The sequence below is a fragment of the Canis lupus genome, chromosome 2 (genome assembly GCF_003254725.2).
Source record: "Canis lupus dingo isolate Sandy chromosome 2, ASM325472v2, whole genome shotgun sequence".
NCBI lineage: Eukaryota > Metazoa > Chordata > Mammalia > Carnivora > Canidae > Canis > Canis lupus.
This window is the reverse complement of record NC_064244.1, coordinates 32,919,637-32,939,406: the sequence shown is the minus strand read 5'-3', so window position 1 is coordinate 32,939,406 and position 19,770 is coordinate 32,919,637. Positions and strand designations below refer to the sequence as shown.

Genomic DNA, 19,770 nt, shown 5'->3' with positions numbered 1-19,770 from the left:
GGGCGGGCCGTGGGTGAGGTCGCAGCCTGTGGGCATGGGCCTCGGGGAGGCGCCTGGCCTGGCGCTCACCTTGCGGGCCTGGTCGTTGTCTTCTATCTGGCCCAGGTCTCGGCCGCTCGCCTGCGCGATCCTCTTCCCGGACACCAGGTTCCCCACCATCACGGAGGCAGGGCCGATCTCTGGAAGGAACGTAAGCAAACGGTGAAGTTAGGCAGGACCCCACCCGGTGCGCTAGTGGGGGCTCCCTGGGACGGGCCAGGCGCTGAGAAAACCCTCGCAGGACAGAGAACGACGGTGACTCGAGGTCTGGGTCACAGATTGGGAACAGCGTTCCTGCCAAGTGCACCTGGGGCCCCGAGCCCGTGTCCGTGACTCTGCGGTGGGTGGGACGCGGAGGCCCATCACCCCAGCGGCCGGGAGAAACCGTGCAGGACACAGACGCGCCTTGCTGCCCAGGCTCCCAGGTCACGTGGGCGGCGCCGTCCACAGCGACTGCTCTTCAGCGCGTGACCACGGACACAAGGTGGTGACAGGGGAGCGTGCAGCCGGCACAGACACGGACCCAGCGCTCTGGGCTCCCCGCTAGGCCCATGCGGCAGAGCACGAGGCCAGGAGGCACCCATCCCGTCACAGCTGCTCTGGCCCCAGCATCATGGACTCAACGATCAGTGCTCTCCTCACGGGACAAAGGCACGTACGACCTGCTCTCTCAGCTCTCCCCTCTTCCAATGCCAGACGCGACTTTCCATAAGAACTTTCAACATCCCCAACTACGAGAAACCCCAGGCACCCCCCAGGTTTCTCAGGACACCATGATGCACGGTTTTCATCACACGCGTACACGTGTTCCCAGGGCAGGACTAGTCGTCCCGGGAGACTGTGCCATAGCCTGAGCGTGGGTGGGAGACGGAGACTGAGGCGGGGAGGCCGCTCACAGGGGCAGCAGGACGAGCCAGCACGCCAGCCGCGTGTGCTTAGGCCTTGGATTGTGAAACACACGCGTGATGTCGCTGCCCAGTAAGATTTTTGTTAAACCTTCGCCAAAGGCGAACCTACAGGATCCAGAGTCGGGGCGACTATCGCACTGTCGTCGTGCACAAAGAGTTATCAGCCGCTCACAAAGTCCTAGACTGGGCGAAGGGGTGCAGGCCCCCAGGCACCGTGGCCACAGCATGCCCAGGGAAGATGGGCACACGTGTGAGCCACTGCTCTGTCCCCAGGGCTGATGAGACGAGTCCATGTACAACACGCAGAAGCTGGCTGCATGGCTGGGAGCCCACCCCCTGCCACCCCCACTGTCCCTGGGTCCCCTGCGTCCCGGGCCCTGTGACCTCTGGCCAGTGTGGGCAGGACTACTGCATCCTCACCGTCCAGTCTCCTGATAAATCCCTTTTGTGCTAACGGCGCGCAGCCCCAGGGAGCATGGTCTGTCGGCTGGCAGGAGGGCACAGCCGTGGTAACGACACATCCCCAACCACAAGGCGTGGGGCACGCATTCACCCTTGCACCAGCGTCACGGATAAATTCGGGGGTTCCTCACACGTTCTGAGTGGCCTTCCTGTACACTGGCCACTTCCACACCTCAATGAGTCACAAGGAACAGCTGTCACTCTAATTTGTGCTCAAGTAAACTGAAGCCAAGTTCTGTGCCTGGTAAGAGGCCACCCGGCCAGGGCAGGCCTCAGCTCTCCCACCCGGGAGCTGGGGGCTCCTTCCCTACGTTCCCCACCGGCCAGGCCCCCTGCACACTGTGCTGGGGCAGCAGCCCTCGCATCACACACTCAGGTGGGCAGTGCGTGGCCCGGGAATGTGCACACCAGGGAAGGAGGGCTGAGCACCGCCGACAGCACGGCACCTGGTCAGCACCGGGTTCCCGAGGCCCCTCAGACCCCGCACCCCCTGCCTGCCCGTGACATGTACCTGGTTGCTTCTGTCGAGGTTTAGGCAGGTTTGTGACACAGGTATGGGGACACATTAGGACGTTGCAGGGGTGCAAGGAGCCCTCCAGGAAGAGCTGCTTTGTTTCCGACAAGTGGATCCCACCGAGTGGAGTTTTGGGGAGGGTGTTCGCTGGGACCAAAGCCAGGCAGTAAACCCCGACTTGATGTATGCTGTCAATCGCCTGCAAGGTCAGGGGGGAGGGAACCACGTTAGGGCAGGTGTTGCCCACCAGCGTCAGGCAAACACACAGACTGTGCCAGACACTGCCCGTCACACGCAGGAGCACATTATAGGAGCACGAGCTGCAGGAGCGGGGTGAAGACACAAGACAACGGACATCCCCTCAAACCCAGCAAACTGACTAATCCCATGTGGCATTTGTGGACTTCTGTGCACACCGAGAAAGGAAAGACTCAGAGGTCAGAAAGAGTGCCCATCACTTGTCTCATCCTCAAGTGAATGGTGGCAGCCACCAACCTCTGATCCCAAACCGCAGTCTGCTTAGTTATTTCCCAGAAACACACACAGAAGCTTCCGAGGCAATGCTACTTCTGGTCCAGGAGCCCAGGTGGCGAGGGCAGCGGGCACCAAGGCAGAGAGGGGCCCTGGCCTGGGAAGAGCTACCTGAAGCACCCTGCTCATCCACTGGAAGCTGTCCTCCTCCGTGGAGTCCGGTCGCTGCTCGGCCACGATCACTATCCTCTCGTCGTGCAGGACGGTCACCGAGAACACGGCTATCCTGTGGGGACAGGAGGGAATGCACACGGTGAGCACAAGCGGGAGATGCTTGGCAGTGAGGAGCCGGGACCGCCGCGAGGAGAAGCCAGCCTTTCCCGCTGAGGCTGCCTGCTGCTCCGCCCGGCAGGGCCACAGCTCTCGGGGCGGGAGGGGCAGCTGCACCGTGACCGTTCTCTCGGCCAGCGCGGGCGGCATCGTGGGACAGGACCCCAGGGTGCCCTCCTCGTGCAGAGGCAGCACCTTCCCAGTGACTTGCAAGTGCCTATGGCTTCTGTGCCCGATGGCCTGACAAGTAGAGGCTCTAGAGCAATCTGAGACTTCCTTCAGGTCAGAAAACCCAGGAGCGGCATCACTGGCATCCACCGTGCAGCCCCGCGGCCAGGTGTTTACGTGGGGGCAAAACCCAGGGCTCTGTCTTCCCACCTGCTTCTCACTCTGCTGTTACCTTTTGGTCTTTTGAAATGATCTACGCCAAAATGAGTGTTTAGGTCTTTTATATATTTACTTTAAAAGTAAGTTCTTAAAAAAGACTTTATTTATTCATAAGAGACACACACAGAGAGAGGCAGAGACACGGGGAGGAAGCAGCAGGCTCCCTGCAGGGATCCCGATGTGGGACTCGATCCCAGGACCCCGTGGTCACGCCCTGAGCCGGACGCACTCAACCACTGAGCCACCCAAATGTTCTTACAGGTAAGTTCTTCAAATAAACATTTTTATTTAACTAAAAAAAAAGTTGATTAAAAAGATTGTGTGCATCTCAGGATGTTCTTTTTTTAAGATTTTATTTATTCACGAGACACGGAGAGAGGGAGAGGAAGAGGGAGAGGAAGGGGGAGGGGGAGAGAGAGAGAGAGAGAGAGAGGGGCAGAGACACAGGCTGAAGAAGCAGGCTACATGCAGGGAGCACAATGCGGGACTCAATCCCGGGACCCCGGGGTCACAGCCTGGGCTGAAGGTGGCGCTAAACCTCTGAGTCACCCGGGCTGCCCATGACGTTTCTATAAAACTACACATTCAGAACAAACGGAATACCTAGTCAGGGGGTCCCATCCGCTGAAGGAATCTGCAATTTCCTATAAAAACCACCACAAGTAGACAATCAGGCACTGGATTCACAGAGCGCTCACCCACCTGCCCCTGTAGACGAATTTCATGGGCTCCACGGCCAGTGCTGTGGCGACGATGTCATCAGCGTTGTGTCTGCGCCCGCTGACCACCATGAGCCCGTCCATCTTCCCCACCACAAAGACGAGCCCCCCGGGGCCGATGAAGCCCAGCAGGCCTGTCCTCACGAAGGGGTACTCGCTGACGGGGGCGCCTGAGCTGGTCACGGGAAACACCTATGGACACATGCGCTGTGAGTGCCGGGCCCCTGGGGCTCACCGGGCCCACGTCCGCGGCACGGCCGCTGCCCCCCGCCTCTGCCGTCCACATGCGGGCTGCCCACAGGCTTCCTCCCCTGGCTCTGAACCTAAGTGACGTCAGAGAGCATTATGAAGAGGTAACGAATGCTAATCCGTCCTTCTGTGCTGAATCCACGGCATGAAAGTGATAAACCAAAAACATGAGTTAGCTGTAAAATGATCTGTTCGTCACTGTTTCCTCATCCGGACGGCACCAGAGGAACAAAGGGAGCAAGTCCTGGCGCCCCGAGACCCTGCAGGTGAGCACACGGAGAGGAGGTAGGCTTGCACAGACTCTGTCCGGCTGGGCTGCAAACTCGATCCACATTCAACAAAGGCACCTGCATGAGGCACCTCATCCCGACACGTTCTCAACTGCAGGAGACGAATCCCTCATGACCCACGTTTCTCGTGCTCGCTGTCATCAGACTGCGCTCTTCCCCAAGTTAGATACCTCGTGGTCAGGAGCTGTCACAGCTGGGAGCACAGTGTGCAGCCTGCAGTGTGCCGCTGACGTGCTGGCTCATGAGGCCGGAAGTGCATGTGCACACGCTGTGCATGGAGCACCTGCCACACGTGCGCAGGCCCAGGACGGGTGTGGGGACGCTGAGGATGAACACGTACCACACATGTGCACGCAAGCTCGTGCTGCAGAAATGCTTGCCTCACTTGGCGTCACGCTGGGCCTCGGCAGGCCCAAGCAGGGCCTCGGCCACGTGGGACAGGGTGCCCCCCAGGGTGCCCCCCCCCCCCCGCCCCCGGCAGCAGCTCTTGGTAAACGCGCCAAAGTGACAAGGGCAGGATTTAGACTGTTCATAAAAAAACTATTCCCGCACTTTTCAACACTGGCTACGAGGAAAGAAACTCTGAGAAGCCCAACGTGCTGACGATTACGGACAGCAGCACAGAGCTCAGGCGCTTCCGCTGGTGAACGTGCTGCGCGGAGCGGGAGCTCCGTGTTCCGCGACCCCGCGCTGCGCTCCGGGCTCAGCCCGCGGACCTACCTCGAACGTGTTCTTGGTCATGCCCGACAGCCCGTAATAGGACGTGCCCGTCGCGATGGCGCACACACACAGCTCCCCGATTTCGTCGGTTCTGCAGAGCTGAGGGATGCCGTCCGGCTTCACCGAACACATGATGGCTGCAGGCACGAAGCACGGGCGGGTCACGGGGGAGGGCGGCGGAGCCCGGCGGAGAGCACCAGAGCACCGAGCCGCCTGCACCTGGGCCGGGCACGCGCACACGAGCGCGCCGCGCCGCTCTCTCCCCGCCGAGGCCTGGGGCTGCTGGGGGGGGGGGGAGGGGGGCGGCCCGACCCTGACGGGGAGGCCCCACCGGGAGGCCCCGGGCGGCAGGGACCCCCTGAGGCTTCCGCAAGGCGCGCCAGCTGCGGCAGCGCCCCTCCCAACGCCCCCCGGCCCCGCGGCGCCCGCACTCACCGCCAGGCATCACGAGGCCGACGTCCTGCACCGTGAGGACGGACAGCTTCTCCTCCGAGTCCACCCGGATGACGCCGTAGGTCAGCCCGTGCATGGACAGGACGCCGCGGCCCGGGGGCTGGTTGCTGTCGTCGGTGGGCCTGAAAGGGCAGCTCCGCGTCAGCACGCAGGCCGCGCAGGTGCACGCAGGCGCACGCAGGTCCTCGTAGGCACACGCAGGGGCACGCAGGCCACGCAGGCGCCCCTGTACGCGCAGAGGCAGCGGCCGTGTGTGGAGCCCGCAGGCCACCTCCCTGCGAGCGGGGCTCCGGGGCCGGGCCTCCTCCGGCTGCAGGTCAGGGCGCTCTCCGGGCCTCGGGGTCTCCACAGCAGCCCCAGAACCCCCGGGGGCTGCAGGCCCCGCCCCGCCCCGCCCCACGCGCCGGGCTGCAGACGGGACAGACGGGACGCCGCTGGCCGCGCGAGGACGGCGCCGAAAACACGCGCGAGGGCGTGACCACCGGCGGGGGCGCCCACCGGCCGCCGGGCCCGCGAGCCCCCCACGGCGTCCCGCCTACGGCCAGGCCGCGCTCGTGCGGGTGCCAGGCGCCCGGGGCCCTCCCGCTCCCAGACGTAGAGGCGGCGCCCCCCGAGCCCCCCGACGCCCTCTGAGCACGGCGGAGACGTCCGGTTCCCGAAGCTGCCCGCGCTCTGAGCAGGTCCCGCCGCGGAGGGCGCCCTTTCCCCGCCGGCGCCGGCCGCACGGGAGCACCCCGCACCTTCGGCAGGCGCACCGGGCACGTGCTGCGGCGCGGAGCCCGACCCTCACGCCGCGCCGCCGGCGCCCCACGGCCGGACAGGTGCGGCTGAGGCGCCCGAGACGTGGGCACGCCCGTCACCCGCCGCGGACCCGCCCCCGGGGCTGAGGGGTTGCCGTGCCGTGTGACGGAGCCGCTGAGGAAGGAGAGGCCGGAGCGCTGGCCCGCGCCCACAGACCCCGAAGCGCCGGTGGGCGCTGTGCTGGGCTCGCTGGACACGCCCCACGGAGTCGTGGGTGCACGCGGGCATGAAGTGCCCCGGAAGGCTGTCGTCCTGCGAAGGCTGAAGCCGCAGGGCCGTGCATCTGCGAGAGCGGGGGGCTGCCTTCCAGCCTCTGACCAGAAGGTCCCCCTTCGCGGACGGAGGGTGTCCCTTCCTGGGCAGCGGCCCTGCTGCTCGTGCCCGGCACCGTCGGCGGGGGCTGGAGTCTGTACAGGCGGACGTGACCTCCGGAGACCGGGAGCCGCAGAGGCGGTGCACTTGCTTCAACAGAAGTGACGTTTCTAGAGAACATTCTGGCAAAATGCAGGCTTCAGGAGAAATCTGGTCAAACCCGTCAGTGTGTGCACCTGCCTCCATGCGCAGTGTCACAGAGCCTCCCCAAAACACAGCCACGCCCAGGCTGACGGCTCAGCGAAGTTCACGCTTGGTAACGGGAACACGAGAGTGAACAGCACACCTGTACGTGACGCGTCCTCCGTCTCTGGTAAGAGCCACGCACGCTTACTTAAGCGCAGCTGCTCTAGGAGCTCCCCGACGTCACACCGGACGGTTCCCCCGACGCAGTCTCACTACCCGCTGTGGTATGGAGCTTGCTTTTTGTTGTAAAACAGTTTAGAGACCATTGTTTTCAGCCAGAAAAGGGATCGCACCACACGAACGGCTCATAGGCTTTGTTTCCCGTCCCCCCAGCTACTCCGCCGCGTCGTGGGGCAGGCGCTCAGCAGGCCGGGGCGGGGAAGCGGCACCTGCTCCTGCTGCACTCCCCCGCACACGACCCAGAGCAGAACCCACCCCTGCCGTGCAACCCCAGGCACCGGCTCTGTGATGCTCCTACTTCCGTTAGGCCCGCTGAGCCCCCTCCAATGGTTTCACGCTTAGACGAGCTACGAAATGTTATCTGAATTTAAAGCTTCCAGATTAAAATCGCTGACAATGTATTTTATCTCGTATCCTAGAAATATCACAGATCTCCCGTCGACCTTTTTTGGGGCAGTCAGAACTGTTCTTGAAAACCCCACTTCGATTCACAGGCTTGTTGGCTATTTTCGCTCTGGGTCGCCGGCTGGCGAGCCTCTGTGCACATCTGTCAGCCTGACCCCACCTCTGGACAGGTGTCCTGCTGCACGGGCCCCTTCCTCAGGGTCTTCCCGGCTCTGTAGCTCCCAGGGCAACGCTTTCAACATGGAAAGTGATTCTGGTGGCAAAGGGGCATCTTTATTCTCTGGAATTGCTAGTTTAATTGCTGCTTTACATAATTATTACCCTTTCCCGCTGGAGCATCAAAGTATTTCAGTATCTTGCAGTTGAAAAGCCTACAGAATAGTTCACTTCCATCCACGTGACCACAACGTAGCTTTAAGAAGTGGGTTCTACCCTCTGTGGTCCAGACGTGGAAACAGACCCAGACGGCGATCCCAGAGACACAGAGACCAGAATTTAACTTTGTTTTCATTTTTCAAGTTGCCTTTTTAAAATAATTCTACGGATGAGTTTGCAAATCATAAAATGCTATTTCTCCAATACTTTGAATTTTACAACTAATCCTAAAAGAAGTAGGAAACACAAAACACACGTGTGGATGATGGCCATTTCACAGAGGAATACGATTAAATACCGGGGTGAACACGGGCATGTACACGAAGCCAGGGCATTGGCTGCGGTCCCCAGCCAGAGTCCAACCACTGCTGGCTCCTGGGACCCCCTCTGCATCCTGTCTGTTTGGGGTACGATGCCTGAGGCTCCCATTGAAGACTCTGGGCCCCAAAACCTTCCAGAAGACGCGCTCTGGTGCTGCTGGCAGGTGTTCCGCAGCTCACAGTGCATGGACGTCAGGATGCCTACCAGGCCACGACGCCAACCCTGAGGCCCGGCTCCTCCGTGGCTCAGAGGGGAACCCCTGATGGATGCATGTTCTGGAAATGGCCAGAGTCCCACAGGTCATAAGGGAACACGTTTCCAGTTTCCCCTTCACTGCTGACCAGACGCAGTTACTGAGTATCGTTTCCTAATTAAATGCACTAAACGTCAGGGGAGCAATCAGCTGCTCTGAGCTGGTACCAGAGATTTAATCTCCTCTTCGTCACCAGGGCGCAGCAAGCTCTCCCGGGAAGGTCACTAATCCGGAGGGGGAAGGAGACCATCTGAACGAGGGGTAGTCGGGTCCCCTCGCAGGGGGAGGGCCTTTCTTTCCAACAAAATCAGGCGACCTCACCACCAAACGCTTGTTTCTTCTTAAACTATCCTATGAATGGAAGCAAAATCTGAGGGGCTGGCCTTTATAAGGACGCTGAGAGTGTCCCCCCATCCTCCCCCTGGGACCATGGGAGGACAGAGCAGCCATCCTGGGCTCCACTCTGCGCGGCTGGAGTGGGACGGACGGGGCTCCTACTGTATACATGTGGGAATTCCCCGAGTCTCCAGCGTGCTCGGGGATCAGACGACCCAGCATGAAGGTCAGTGCAGGGCTCGATCTATAAAAGCTTGAATTTGTCCCAGCCTCTGTGGACAGCCGTTCACACACAACACCGGGAACAGGCAGCTTTCCTTCTGCTCCCAGAGAGGAACATAAAAACACAAGTGTGTGGGGTTTCTGTCACATGTGCTTGAAAAACGGCCTAAATATTACCGGTCAGCGGAAGAAACAGGTCCTGAACGTGAGCACTCCCTCCTCTCCTGAGACTGAGCACCAGTCGTCACCCACGTGCATGTCCTCGCGAGCCCGACAGCGAAGCAACAGCCTCAGCAGGCTTCCTGAGCCTAGCAGTCACGTGGACGAGGACGGCAAGCGGACCTGGGATGGCACCCAGCCGGGGAACCAACGTGGACCAGCCACTGTGCGCAGAGGCTGACCTCGATCTGGACTCCGCCGTCATCCCTGATTCTGAGAACGCTGTGGCTGCACCTCATGTTCCCATCCCCTCCTGTCCCCGGATCTACCCACGGGCCTGGGTGAGGATGCCAAGTGCAGAGCTGCGGGGCTCCAAGATGTCCTAGGCAGCGGGGTCGGGGCCCTGGGAGGGTGTGAGGGCTCTGGCTCGGAGCCCCATGGGACGGGCCACGGGTGCTACACTTGCTCAGGTCTCTGACCCACCACGGCGTCCTCCGTGGGAACTTAAACCCCACGCGCTGCTCCCCAAGTGCTGGCGGGAAGCAGGCCTCCCACCTGTACTCTGACGTCCTGAGCTGCCCTCTTTGCCCGTGTCGGTGCCTCACTGCAGGGACTGACCTTGGGGGACCCCATGGTTGTCCTTCCCGCTGCTGTGTCGCTGGACCAGGACATGACACCAAAGTCTAGGCTCAGAGCCGCACTAGGATCATGTAAAACGCAAACCAGCAGAGGAGCACACACGCCTCTTCTTGGGCCAAACCTGAGCTAGAAACCCACCTGCATGTGCATGGGAGCTGGTCTGGCGAGGTCACAGGTGGGCAGCTCTGGGTCTCACAGCGTCTGCCCCTGGGGGCACATGAGGTGGTCAGGGGGAAGTGTGCGGGTAGGACCCTCACTTCTCAGTTCACATACTTAGCTTTTTATTTCTTGATAAAATACACGTGAAGCCGGGACGGACAGAATAGCGACTCCACCAGTTTACCACGTGGCACGTGAGCAGGTGCTGAACGTGAAGCCCGCAGGACCCCAGTCAGGACGCCAGTGCAGGTGGGGGGGCAGAGCAGCACCTGGCCAGGCTGCACTCGCGGGGAGAACAGAAGAACCCGCAGGGAAGGGGACGGTCACCTGCCCCCTCCAGGTCCCAGCAGTGCAGACCTTTTTTACCAAAAGCTTCTGGAAACAGAATTTCCCCACTGAAACATGCTCCCTGGCCACACTGTTTTCTAGAAATTATGAGCTTAGGAAGGGCTTCTCCGCTGTGGGGGACGCGGCTTCCAGGCAGCCCCTCAAGACGGACGGGGGAGGGGAGAGCACAGAGGACCTCTGAAGGGCAGAGGACCCAGAGACGCCATGGCACCCACCCTGGTTCAAGGTCCTCATGGGAGGCTGAGTCCTATCAGAGTCCACCACCTGGATTTGTGGCGGCCACGCGGTCCTGTGTGCAGGTGGCAACGGTCTTAATAATTGGACGTTATTCCCGATCAGTTGAGACAGTCCAGGGTGAGTCCCATCATAAAACCCACACGAGAAAGTGGCACAGCTACTTTCCACGATCACGGTGTGCACTCGCCACACAGGGACACAGCCACCCCCTGCACAGGGTCCAGGGAACGTGACCACGGCCCTGCGGGGAGACCCCAGCAGGGAGCCACACGCCCTACAGCACGTACTTAGTCTTACGGTATATCCACGGCCCTTTCCCATCACTTTCCGTGGATTCCTGAGATCCACAGAATCGTGGGAGTAGCCAGCCCCCAGTTGCCGAGGCGACGCTTACGGACCACGGCCGCGCGACACACCTGGGAGGACCGCTGTCCCCAAACGGCGCCAGCAAAGTGAATGAGCCTCACTCCTGAGGATCAGGAAATGTGCAGTCAAACCTGTTTGGGGTCAGAAGGGCAGGTGGACGTGCAGAGCCACGCGCCACAAACCTCTTCCGTTTTAACCCGTGGAGCCACGGATGACAGTCAACAGAATACGGTGTTGAACTCAGGGAAACCATGAGAGTTTTCGAGGAGAGCACAGCAGGATTTGGTGGAGGCCAACCTCCGGGTTCACCTGGTGCTGCCTCAGCTCCACCTGTGACCACCGGCCCCACGCCCCGCCCACACCACGACCCCTCCAGCCTCACCATGGGGGATGGGGCCGGCCAGGAGCTTGGGCGTGCCCCCTGCCCCGTCCTGGCTCCTTGCTCTTGGGAAACAGCGGGTGAGACCTGGAAGGCGTGAGAGTGGCAGGCAGGTCTGCAAGGGGAAGCCGACTCTGTGCAAAGCAAGGCTGGCTGCCGGTCGCATGGCCCACCTGCCCTCCCACCTGCGCGGGGCCTCACGGGATGGTGGGCGGGGGGGGGGGGGACCGGCGGCTCTGAAACCAGCGCTCCCAGCCCAGGTGATGGCGCCGACCCAGGGGGCTGTTTGGGGCAAGTGGCCGCTGACCGCAGGGCAGGTGCCCTGGAGGCCACTGAGCACACGCCCAGGAAATAAGGCTTAATATGCCTAGTTTTGAGAACAGATTTTTAATCTTCTTAAAAATTTTAACAATTATTCAACATTTTTAGAGAAGCAGTTTTAAAAGCCCTTTGCAGACTCCTTTCGCAGCTAACGTAACAGTGTGCCATCAGGTCTGGCCTGTCCATGCTGCTTACCCTCACATCCAGAGAACAGATTTCTAGGAGATGCACGGAAACACACCACCTTGCTACTAAGGACCGGGTTCCTACACGTCTGAATCTCTCACTTCACGACTGATGTGTGGCAATAGTTCTACGTGACACGACGGCGCAACCTTAACACCACGGAGAGCAGGGACTCGCCCAGGACCCCGTGGTGGATGCTGGCCACGCCAGACCCAGGACTGTGCTCGGGCTCAAACTGGACCCGGTTTAATCCTGATCTCGGAAGGACACGCGCTCGCCCATCCGCTGGCACAGCCGTCAGCGCTCCAGCCGAGGCGGGACTGAAACGTCGGAAGGGTCTGCGGGGCGTCTCCTGCTGGAGCAACCGTGACACCTTTCAGAAAATGAAGGTTAGATTCCAGTTCATGTTGTCATATTTCCTCATCAATTAAAATTATGTCATATTTTAAATTTCTGGTTCAATCGAAATTAAAACTTGCTTCGGATACCGTAAAGGTTTTTATTTCTCAGCCCGTTAGGCAGTCTGGTTAGTTTTACATTAATAATCACCTAAGTCGTTGGACAGTATCTTATTTACAGTCTCCCAGTGGGTATTTTTGGGAAGCCCAACCTTTGGGTAACGAGGGCACCACTCAGGTGTGTTGTACGCGAACAGCCCCTCCTCCGTCCTTACAGTGCAGCACATTCCTGTGATGCACAACGAAACCTTATGAACAGCTGAACGCAAAGATACTGAGGAGTCAGATCCTGCGTTGGAAATATCCAGGCGATGCAAACAGTCCATTCCCACGTGATGAGGATGGCCAGTGGCGGGGGTCGGTCACACAGGCTTCCCTGCACCTCCCAGCCTGTGTGGGATCAGCTTTCTGCACCCGTAACTGCGGCGCCCGTGACAGGTGCGCTCGGTGCCAGGGCAGGTGGTCAGGAGGGCTGACTGGACCCCGGGCATGAGTCCTGCACCAACGCACCAGCCACAGCTCGAGCGCTCAGAAAGCCAGGACTTTTAGAAGTTTAGGGCACAGTGGCACATGGGGCAGAAACCGCACTTCCACAGGCACAGCTCGCTGCAAACATTTCACTCCAACCATACGACATTCACCTGGTCCGCCCTCAAGGAACATCTGACCCGGACACGGGCACAGGGACGTGTGAGGGGCCTGCCAGGACAGGCCGATGCGGCCTGCGCACCTGCCCATAGGTCACTCACAGGGAGAGAGGGCTTCTGACTCGAGAATCTGGGCCACCATTGACCCACTCCACTGTGTGCGAGGAAATGAAGCCAGCCCCCGACGACGACGACGACCTGGGTCTTGCCCTCCTCGCCCCCCACGGCCTGGGTCCTGCCCTCTCCCTCCCCTACGGCCCAGGTTCTGCCCTACCCGCCCCCCCCACGGGGGCCCAGCCGTACCTCCGGATGGCCACAGTGAGAGCCTCTGGAGAGCTGGCGCACGGGCAGATGACCTCCTGGCGCAGGCCTTTACTTTGGAAGACATTGAGGAACGCGTCACAAGACGAGATGGACCCTGGAGGTGAAAGGGGAGGGCGGTCGGCCAGCGGAAAGCACGGGATCGACGGAAGCTGCCCGCACCACGGACGCGCCAACTTCACCGGTACTGTTCAGGAGGACGTCGCCGTGAGAGCAGATCCTCGCGGGCCCACAGAACTCCAGGATTTAAGAGTGTGACTTCCGTACTTCAAACGTCCCTGCACGTGCGCCTTTCCCAAGACCCATTCTACTGTTTTTGAGGTGGTGTTTGCAATGTGAGTGCATCAAAACGAAGGGAAGAAAACTGTCCCCGCATCAACCCGGCCAGTGAGATCAGGGGTCACCATGGGGCGCCCGCTGGCGAGACCACTTCCTAACACAGGTTAGCCCGGCCTGGTGCGGGGCGGGCGCTCAAACCAGCTGCTCTGGGGAAGGGACGAGTGATGTCTCTGACTACTACTAGATCCTCCGGTGGCGAGCCCTGGTTTGCGTGCCACATGTTCTCTGATAAATCGTGTGCAGCTTTCATTTACACACATGCAGGCAGCACCGTTTACGGGTGGCCAGAAGCCCACGGTCTTCCTCACTCGGCTTCTGGCTTGCTCCCTGGCAAAGCCAGCCGCGACCTGTTTCGACCCAGAGCAACGCTCCTCGAGGCAGCTTAGTGCCGTCCTAACCACTGCTACTTTGCTTTGCCTGGTGGTTTTCCCTATAGGATTTGATAATGAAATCCCATTAAAGTGACAAGTTACTTTCCTGGTTAATTTCGTGTAGACCACGAAATAGGAATAGCTACTACTTCCTGAGCACCGAGCACGCCAGGACACAGGGACCACCCCCACTGACTCCTGACATCTTGTGACTTAGCTACCCTTTCGCAGCTAACATAACAGGGATTAGAACCAGAAGCTTAGCGCTTTCTCTGGAACGAGGACTGGAGTCCAGGCCGGGGCCTGCGGGCTCTGAACTCCCCACTGCCCAGGGGTCAAACTGGAGGTCGTGAAGTCAGTCAGGGCAGCTCCCCAACCAAGGCAACGGCCAGAAAGAGAAAAGCTAAGCGCAGAAATGGGCCGTGGAGAGTGAGGCTCTCTCCACCCGCCCACTGGTCACTTACAGGGATTTGCACCATCGGCCACGATCAGCATCCGGAGAGAGGAGAGGTTGATGTCTCTCTGATCTCTGTGGGCGACGAGGGCCCAGTGCATGTCCCTGGACTTCACGCAAGCCACCTTTGCTGTGGGAAGAGCGGAGGGAAGGGCGTTAACGAGCACACTGCCGGCCATGGGAGGCTCAGGGAGCCGGGCACTCCAGGGACCCTGGAGACATACCTTTGTACTGGCAGACTTTCTGAATCCAGGACAGCGGGTTCACCTTCATGAGGGAGTACGGGATGCTGATCACGTGCATCATGTTCATGACGCTCTGGAAGCAACACACGGGGGTGACTGCCGACCTGCTGGCAGGACAAGGAACCCCCCCCACTGGGCGGGATGTGGGGACAGGACAAGCCCGGGCCCCGTCACACGTTCGCTCCATGCTGGAGACCAGAGGCACCATTTGCCATCCAAACACCAGAGAGGAGCATGTGTGTCTAGCAGGAGACAGGCCTGGCTCTAGGAGGTGGCAGCAAGAGACTCAGAAACCACAGGTCCAGAGCCAGTGACAGATAGGTGAGGCCACCAAGACCCGTCACAGAGACCCTGCACCACATCGTCAGTGAGGAGCCCAACCAACAGTGGGGAAGGCAGCTGCCACAACCCCTGGGCAGGGAGGTGGACCGTGGGCTGGCTGCGCAGTCCTCACAGGGGATAGTCACTGGGTGACTGGGGAGACCCAGGTGCCCAGAGGCACAGAGCTGCAGACGGCAGCGCTCAGATCAGCAGCCCTGACCGTGTGAGCACGCACCTGGGGCTGTTTGCACTCCTACCACCTGCCAGCACCCAGGGCACAGTGGAGGCAGCTCTACCGGACCCCCAACCCTCATCTAGGCAATGCTCACAGGCCCTCGTCCTAAGGAATCCGGCCTCACCGAGAAACCACACCCCTGCTTTCTGCACCTATGAACCATCACGCACGTCAAAGCCCTAGAAGTTTCTACCTCTGGACACAGTTCCAGCTTAAGACATTCACAAACGGGGCAGAGATCACCAACACTCACGACGTGCACAGCAAGCACACAAGCAGTCATGGTCTCAGGGCTGCAGGCACCTTACACAGCAAGGCTGTCTCCATCGCCCACCCGCAGCTCCAAACCGCCCTCCCGCATGGACAGCCCTCGCAAGGATGAGACCCAGCTTCTCCACCTGGGACCTGGGAGGGGTCCGGGTGCTCGCTTGGGGGGGGGGGGGCAGTGGAGACAGGGCATGGGAGGGGTCCGGGTGCTCACTCCCACAGAGCGGGGAGGATGGGGCATAAGAGGGGTCGGGTGCTCACTCCGGAGAGGCAGGGAGGACGGGCATGGGCTGTCGCCCCTGCATGATGGCTCTTCCCCCCCCTCACCCCTGTGGAGGTGGCTCCCCCTGCACGCCCACCGACCGCCCGGTGGCCCTTACCGTCAGGATCCCGTGCCACAGCCCCACGTCCTTCTTGAAGTCCAGCACGTTCACGATGGTTTCCGCTGTGCGAAGGGAAACAGGACGTTTACCGTGGGAGACCAGGGGCAAGGGCGATGGGCCGACCGGGCGGACACCCTGCCGCCTGCCCGGAGGAAGCTGCCTGCGCTCGGCCCCCCTTCCATCCGTGATGCTCCCGGACTCGGCCCGAAGGCAGGTGGGCGTCAGCAGAGCCGCGGAGTCCGCGGGGACCGAGCGGGGCTGGCGGGTCCGGGGCGCAACTCACGGGGCAGACAAGCCGCCGAAGACACGGGGGAGGGTCCGGGTTCCGGGTCAGCGGAGCCCCGGCGGGGGGTGCGGGGGTGCGGGGATGCGGGTCCTCCGGGCGGACATCCGTGGCCCCTACCCCGTAGGAGGCCCGGCCCGGGGAAGAACGTGTCCGCGCGGGCCGGGAGCTTGCGCCAACCCCACGGCCGGTCCCGGCGGAGCTGGGAGGGGACGGCTGCCCGGTGGGGGGGGCAGAGCCTGACCGTGTGCCCGCGTGGTGACACTGGGCGACGGGGCCTCCGCGGGGGACGGAGTCGACTGAGGCCCCCGCGCGGGCCGGACCGCCACGGTCGCAGGCACCCGAGGCCAGGAGCCTCGAGCTCAGGCCCCTGCCCCGAGGCCCGCCAGGCGGCCCCGGCCCGGCCGCGCTCGAACCGACGCTGCTCCTCCGGGCTGGGCGTCCCGGCTGGCCCCGCCCCGGCTGGCCCCGCCCCGGCTGGCCCCGCCCCGGCTGGCCCCGCCGCCCCTACCTTCCGTGTAGCCGCACGCCTGCGTGAGGGCCTGGCAGTGGGTCAGCAGCGCGATCCTGGTCACGGTGACGCCGAGCACGCTTCCGTCCTTGCACGTCTTGTACTGCGACGAGAGGACGCCGTGCAGACGGGGTTCGCAGGGGCCTGGCCCGCCCGCACCCCGCAGCGGCCGCCGCGCTCACCTCTATGTACGCCGTGTCGTTATTGGCATCCTTGATGTGCGGGAACCAATCCCGCGGCGGCTTAGACAGGTGCTTCGACTCGGTGACAAACCACAGCAGCTTCGGCCAGCCTTGAAGGTGAAGGACGGGGGCGGCTCAGGGGGGCGCGACCCGGAGGGCAGGTGGCGCCCACCGCCTGCAAGGGGGGCGGAGGCCAGGCCTCGGGGCGGGGCGGGACCTCCGACACGCCCAGGCACACCCACAGGTGTAAGGCGGGGTGGAGGCCGGGGCTGGGGTGGGACCTCAGACACGCCCAGGCACGCCCACAGGTGTAAGGCGGGGTGGAGGCCAGGGCGGGGCGGGGCTGGGGCGGGACCTCAGACGCGCCCACAGGTGTCAGGCTGGGCGGAGGCCAGGCCTGGGGCGGGGCGGGGCCGGGGCGCGGGGCCGGGCCGGGAGCCCCCGACAGCAGAGCGGGGCGCCTACCTTTGAACTGCGGGATCTCCCCGGTCGGGCTTTTCGGCAGCCCTTTGTGGCAAGCGTCGCTCGTCAAGGCCACGGTGACTCCACAGCTGCCGAGCAAGAACCCGATCTGCTGGCTTCCCGCGTCCTGGGGAGGCGGCAGGGAGGCGCGGCTGAGAGCCGGGAGGGATGGAACCTGGCGGGGGGCCAGCCACGTGGGGCACGGACGGGCGCACCTGCCGCGGGCACCTTGCAGGGCCGGCGAGGCGGCTCGGCCTCGGCCTCCCCATGTGCTGCGAGGGAGGCAGCGCCGCGCCTGGGACCCGACGGCGTGATCCCCGTGGAGGAGGGCGCCGGGACACCCCTCCCCGGGCTCCGAGCACGCGCGCTGTGGGTGCGCCGGACGCCCATTCCGGCCCCTCCTCCGTCGGGGTGCGCCCGGGGGTCTGCGCGCGGGGACAGCCCCCACCGCAGGGCACCGACAAAGCGGCGGGGCCGCCGGCGCTTCCCCTTCCCAGGCCGGGCTCTCCGGGAGCCTCGGTGCATCCTCTGAAAGGAGCTGCCCCCAGGGGGCGGACGTCCCAGGACCGCGAATAGGGCCTGTAAACCGCGGCGCTGACGCGGCTCCCCGGCCCCAGCCCCTGGCCCGCAGGCCCCTCCCTGGTTGAGGGTCCTTCCTCCGAAGGGCTGGGCCCTCAGGACCGCAACCACCTCCCTGGTCACAAGAGCTTGCAAATCCCTGTTTTTGACTTAAGAAAAGCCAGACGACACCTGACTTCGGCCCATCACCTCCAACCCCCTCCTGCAACACAGAGGTGCCAAATTATGTCACCAGGTAAGAGTCCCTCCGTGAGCCCTGGAGCATCTGACGGGCCAGCATGGCGCGTCCCCCCACCGGGGTCTGCTCCGTCCCAGCGTGCGGGTCAGGAGGCATCAGTCACACGCCAATGTGAGGACAGCTCACAGAAGGCCCCTCTTGTGAACTCACTTTGGGTTGTGGCCCAACAACTACCAGCTGGTGTTCATCCGGCTCCATTCCTCACCGACTGGGCAGTTCCCCGGCTCTCCGGAGGTGCCTCAGGCACGGGCTTCGGACGCTCTGCTCCGCGGATACCTGGTCCCGAGCACGCGCCCACCCCGACCCCTAACGTCAGACCCGAGCTCACGGCAGAGCCTGTCCGGACTTGGGAGACGCTGGCTGAGCCTGCTCACGGGTCTGCCCTGCTGACAACTGGCCTTACCCCAAGCTCGGCCGCCTCAGCCGAGAGATAGCCACAGGCACCCCACTCTGTGACCCCGCAGGGCTCCGCCTGGCAGGGCCCCGGGTGCCCCCTCTGGCTGCTCCGCACTCCTGGCCAAACCATCCAGGAGCTCTAGTCCCCCTGCTATAAACCCCTCCTGGAAAGACAGCCTTCTCCTCCCACCCCAAGAAATAGGACGGAGAGTAAGTAAATGCACAATACTCAACTGTTCAGTTCGTTACGTGACAGGATTTGGAGGACCGGCTCTCATCAGGGCCTCTGTGGCACATCCAGTGGGCACAGAAGCAGGAGGCAGAGGAGACGCTCACGGCCTCCCTCACTGGCACCTACGGGCACATCTTGCCCCATTCTGAACAGCACAGAGCCAGTGGATTCTGCTGTTTAAAAATGAGTCTTCCAGGGCAGCCCCGGTGGCGCAGCGGTTTGGCGCCGCCTGCAGCCTGGGGTGTGATCCTGGGGACTCGGGATCGAGTCCCACATCGGGCTCCCTGCATGGAGCCTGCTTCTCCCTCTGCCTGTGTCTCTGCCTCTCTCTCTCTGTGTCTATGAATAAAATCTTAAAATAAAAATAAAAAAGGAGTTTTCCAGACACAAAGGTCATGTTCTAGAGTCATGAGCCTGAGGACGGACGCTCAGCTTCTGGCTTCATTAAGACAAAGTCATCTCTCCATTCTGTTTTCATAAGAAAACGGTCTGCAGGTGGTACAGGCTGATAATCAGAGGGCCTGCGTGGGCTGGGGAGTCATGAGCACACCACCTGGAAGGCCACAGCCTAGCTGCCTCAGTCAAGTGCCGGCAGGGCCAACAAGGCACAGGTGAGAGTCCACTCCCCTGCACACACCTGCACTGACCTCACTGAACCACCAGGGTGGCCGCTAAAGGTTCTCCTCAGCAAAGGGGGCTGTTGGGGACCAGTGGACAGCAGAGGCAATGACAACATACCTCTCCTCCCATCCGTTATTACTGAAGTCACATTCACACGATTCTAAGGGTGTCCACTACAATTAAAATGAACAGCTTACATGTATGTCAAACGTCCAAAGGATACTTAACCTCATTATTTCAAAGCATTGAGAAGTGTTAAGTGGCGGCCAAACTGGGTTTTTTGCATGTTTGCATCAGTGATGTTTGAAAGGATGTGCCTATGGTGTCAGGTGACACAAGGGCAGAGGTACGTGCCTCCCGGCTCAAGTGGTTTCCTGTGCGAACCAGCCCTGCTCTGGAGACACCAGGCTCTGGCCTTTCCAGGTTATCCTTTTGATG

General features: G+C 61.8%; 1 protein-coding gene across 6 annotated transcripts in view; it reads right to left on the bottom strand.

The window, feature by feature from the left end:
* DIP2C (disco interacting protein 2 homolog C) overlaps positions 1–19,770 on the bottom strand; it is a 252,745-nt gene that overhangs the window by 66,532 nt on the left and 166,443 nt on the right. For all 6 annotated transcript variants that reach the window (XR_007406048.1, XM_049101447.1, XM_025445451.3 and 3 more), the window contains 13 exons: positions 17,270–17,393; positions 16,805–16,914; positions 16,623–16,725; positions 15,826–15,890; positions 14,602–14,695; positions 14,388–14,507; positions 13,196–13,310; positions 5,525–5,664; positions 5,090–5,226; positions 3,814–4,022; positions 2,566–2,680; positions 1,921–2,122; positions 70–179 (listed from right to left, as the gene is read on the bottom strand). Coding sequence is in view for 5 of the 6 variants with exons in the window: in XM_049101447.1 (XP_048957404.1) it covers positions 70–179; positions 1,921–2,122; positions 2,566–2,680; positions 3,814–4,022; positions 5,090–5,226; positions 5,525–5,664; positions 13,196–13,310; positions 14,388–14,507; positions 14,602–14,695; positions 15,826–15,890; positions 16,623–16,725; positions 16,805–16,914; positions 17,270–17,393 (1,644 nt within the window). In the remaining variant the exon portion in view is untranslated. The remainder of the gene's footprint in view (positions 1–69; positions 180–1,920; positions 2,123–2,565; positions 2,681–3,813; positions 4,023–5,089; positions 5,227–5,524; positions 5,665–13,195; positions 13,311–14,387; positions 14,508–14,601; positions 14,696–15,825; positions 15,891–16,622; positions 16,726–16,804; positions 16,915–17,269; positions 17,394–19,770) is intronic.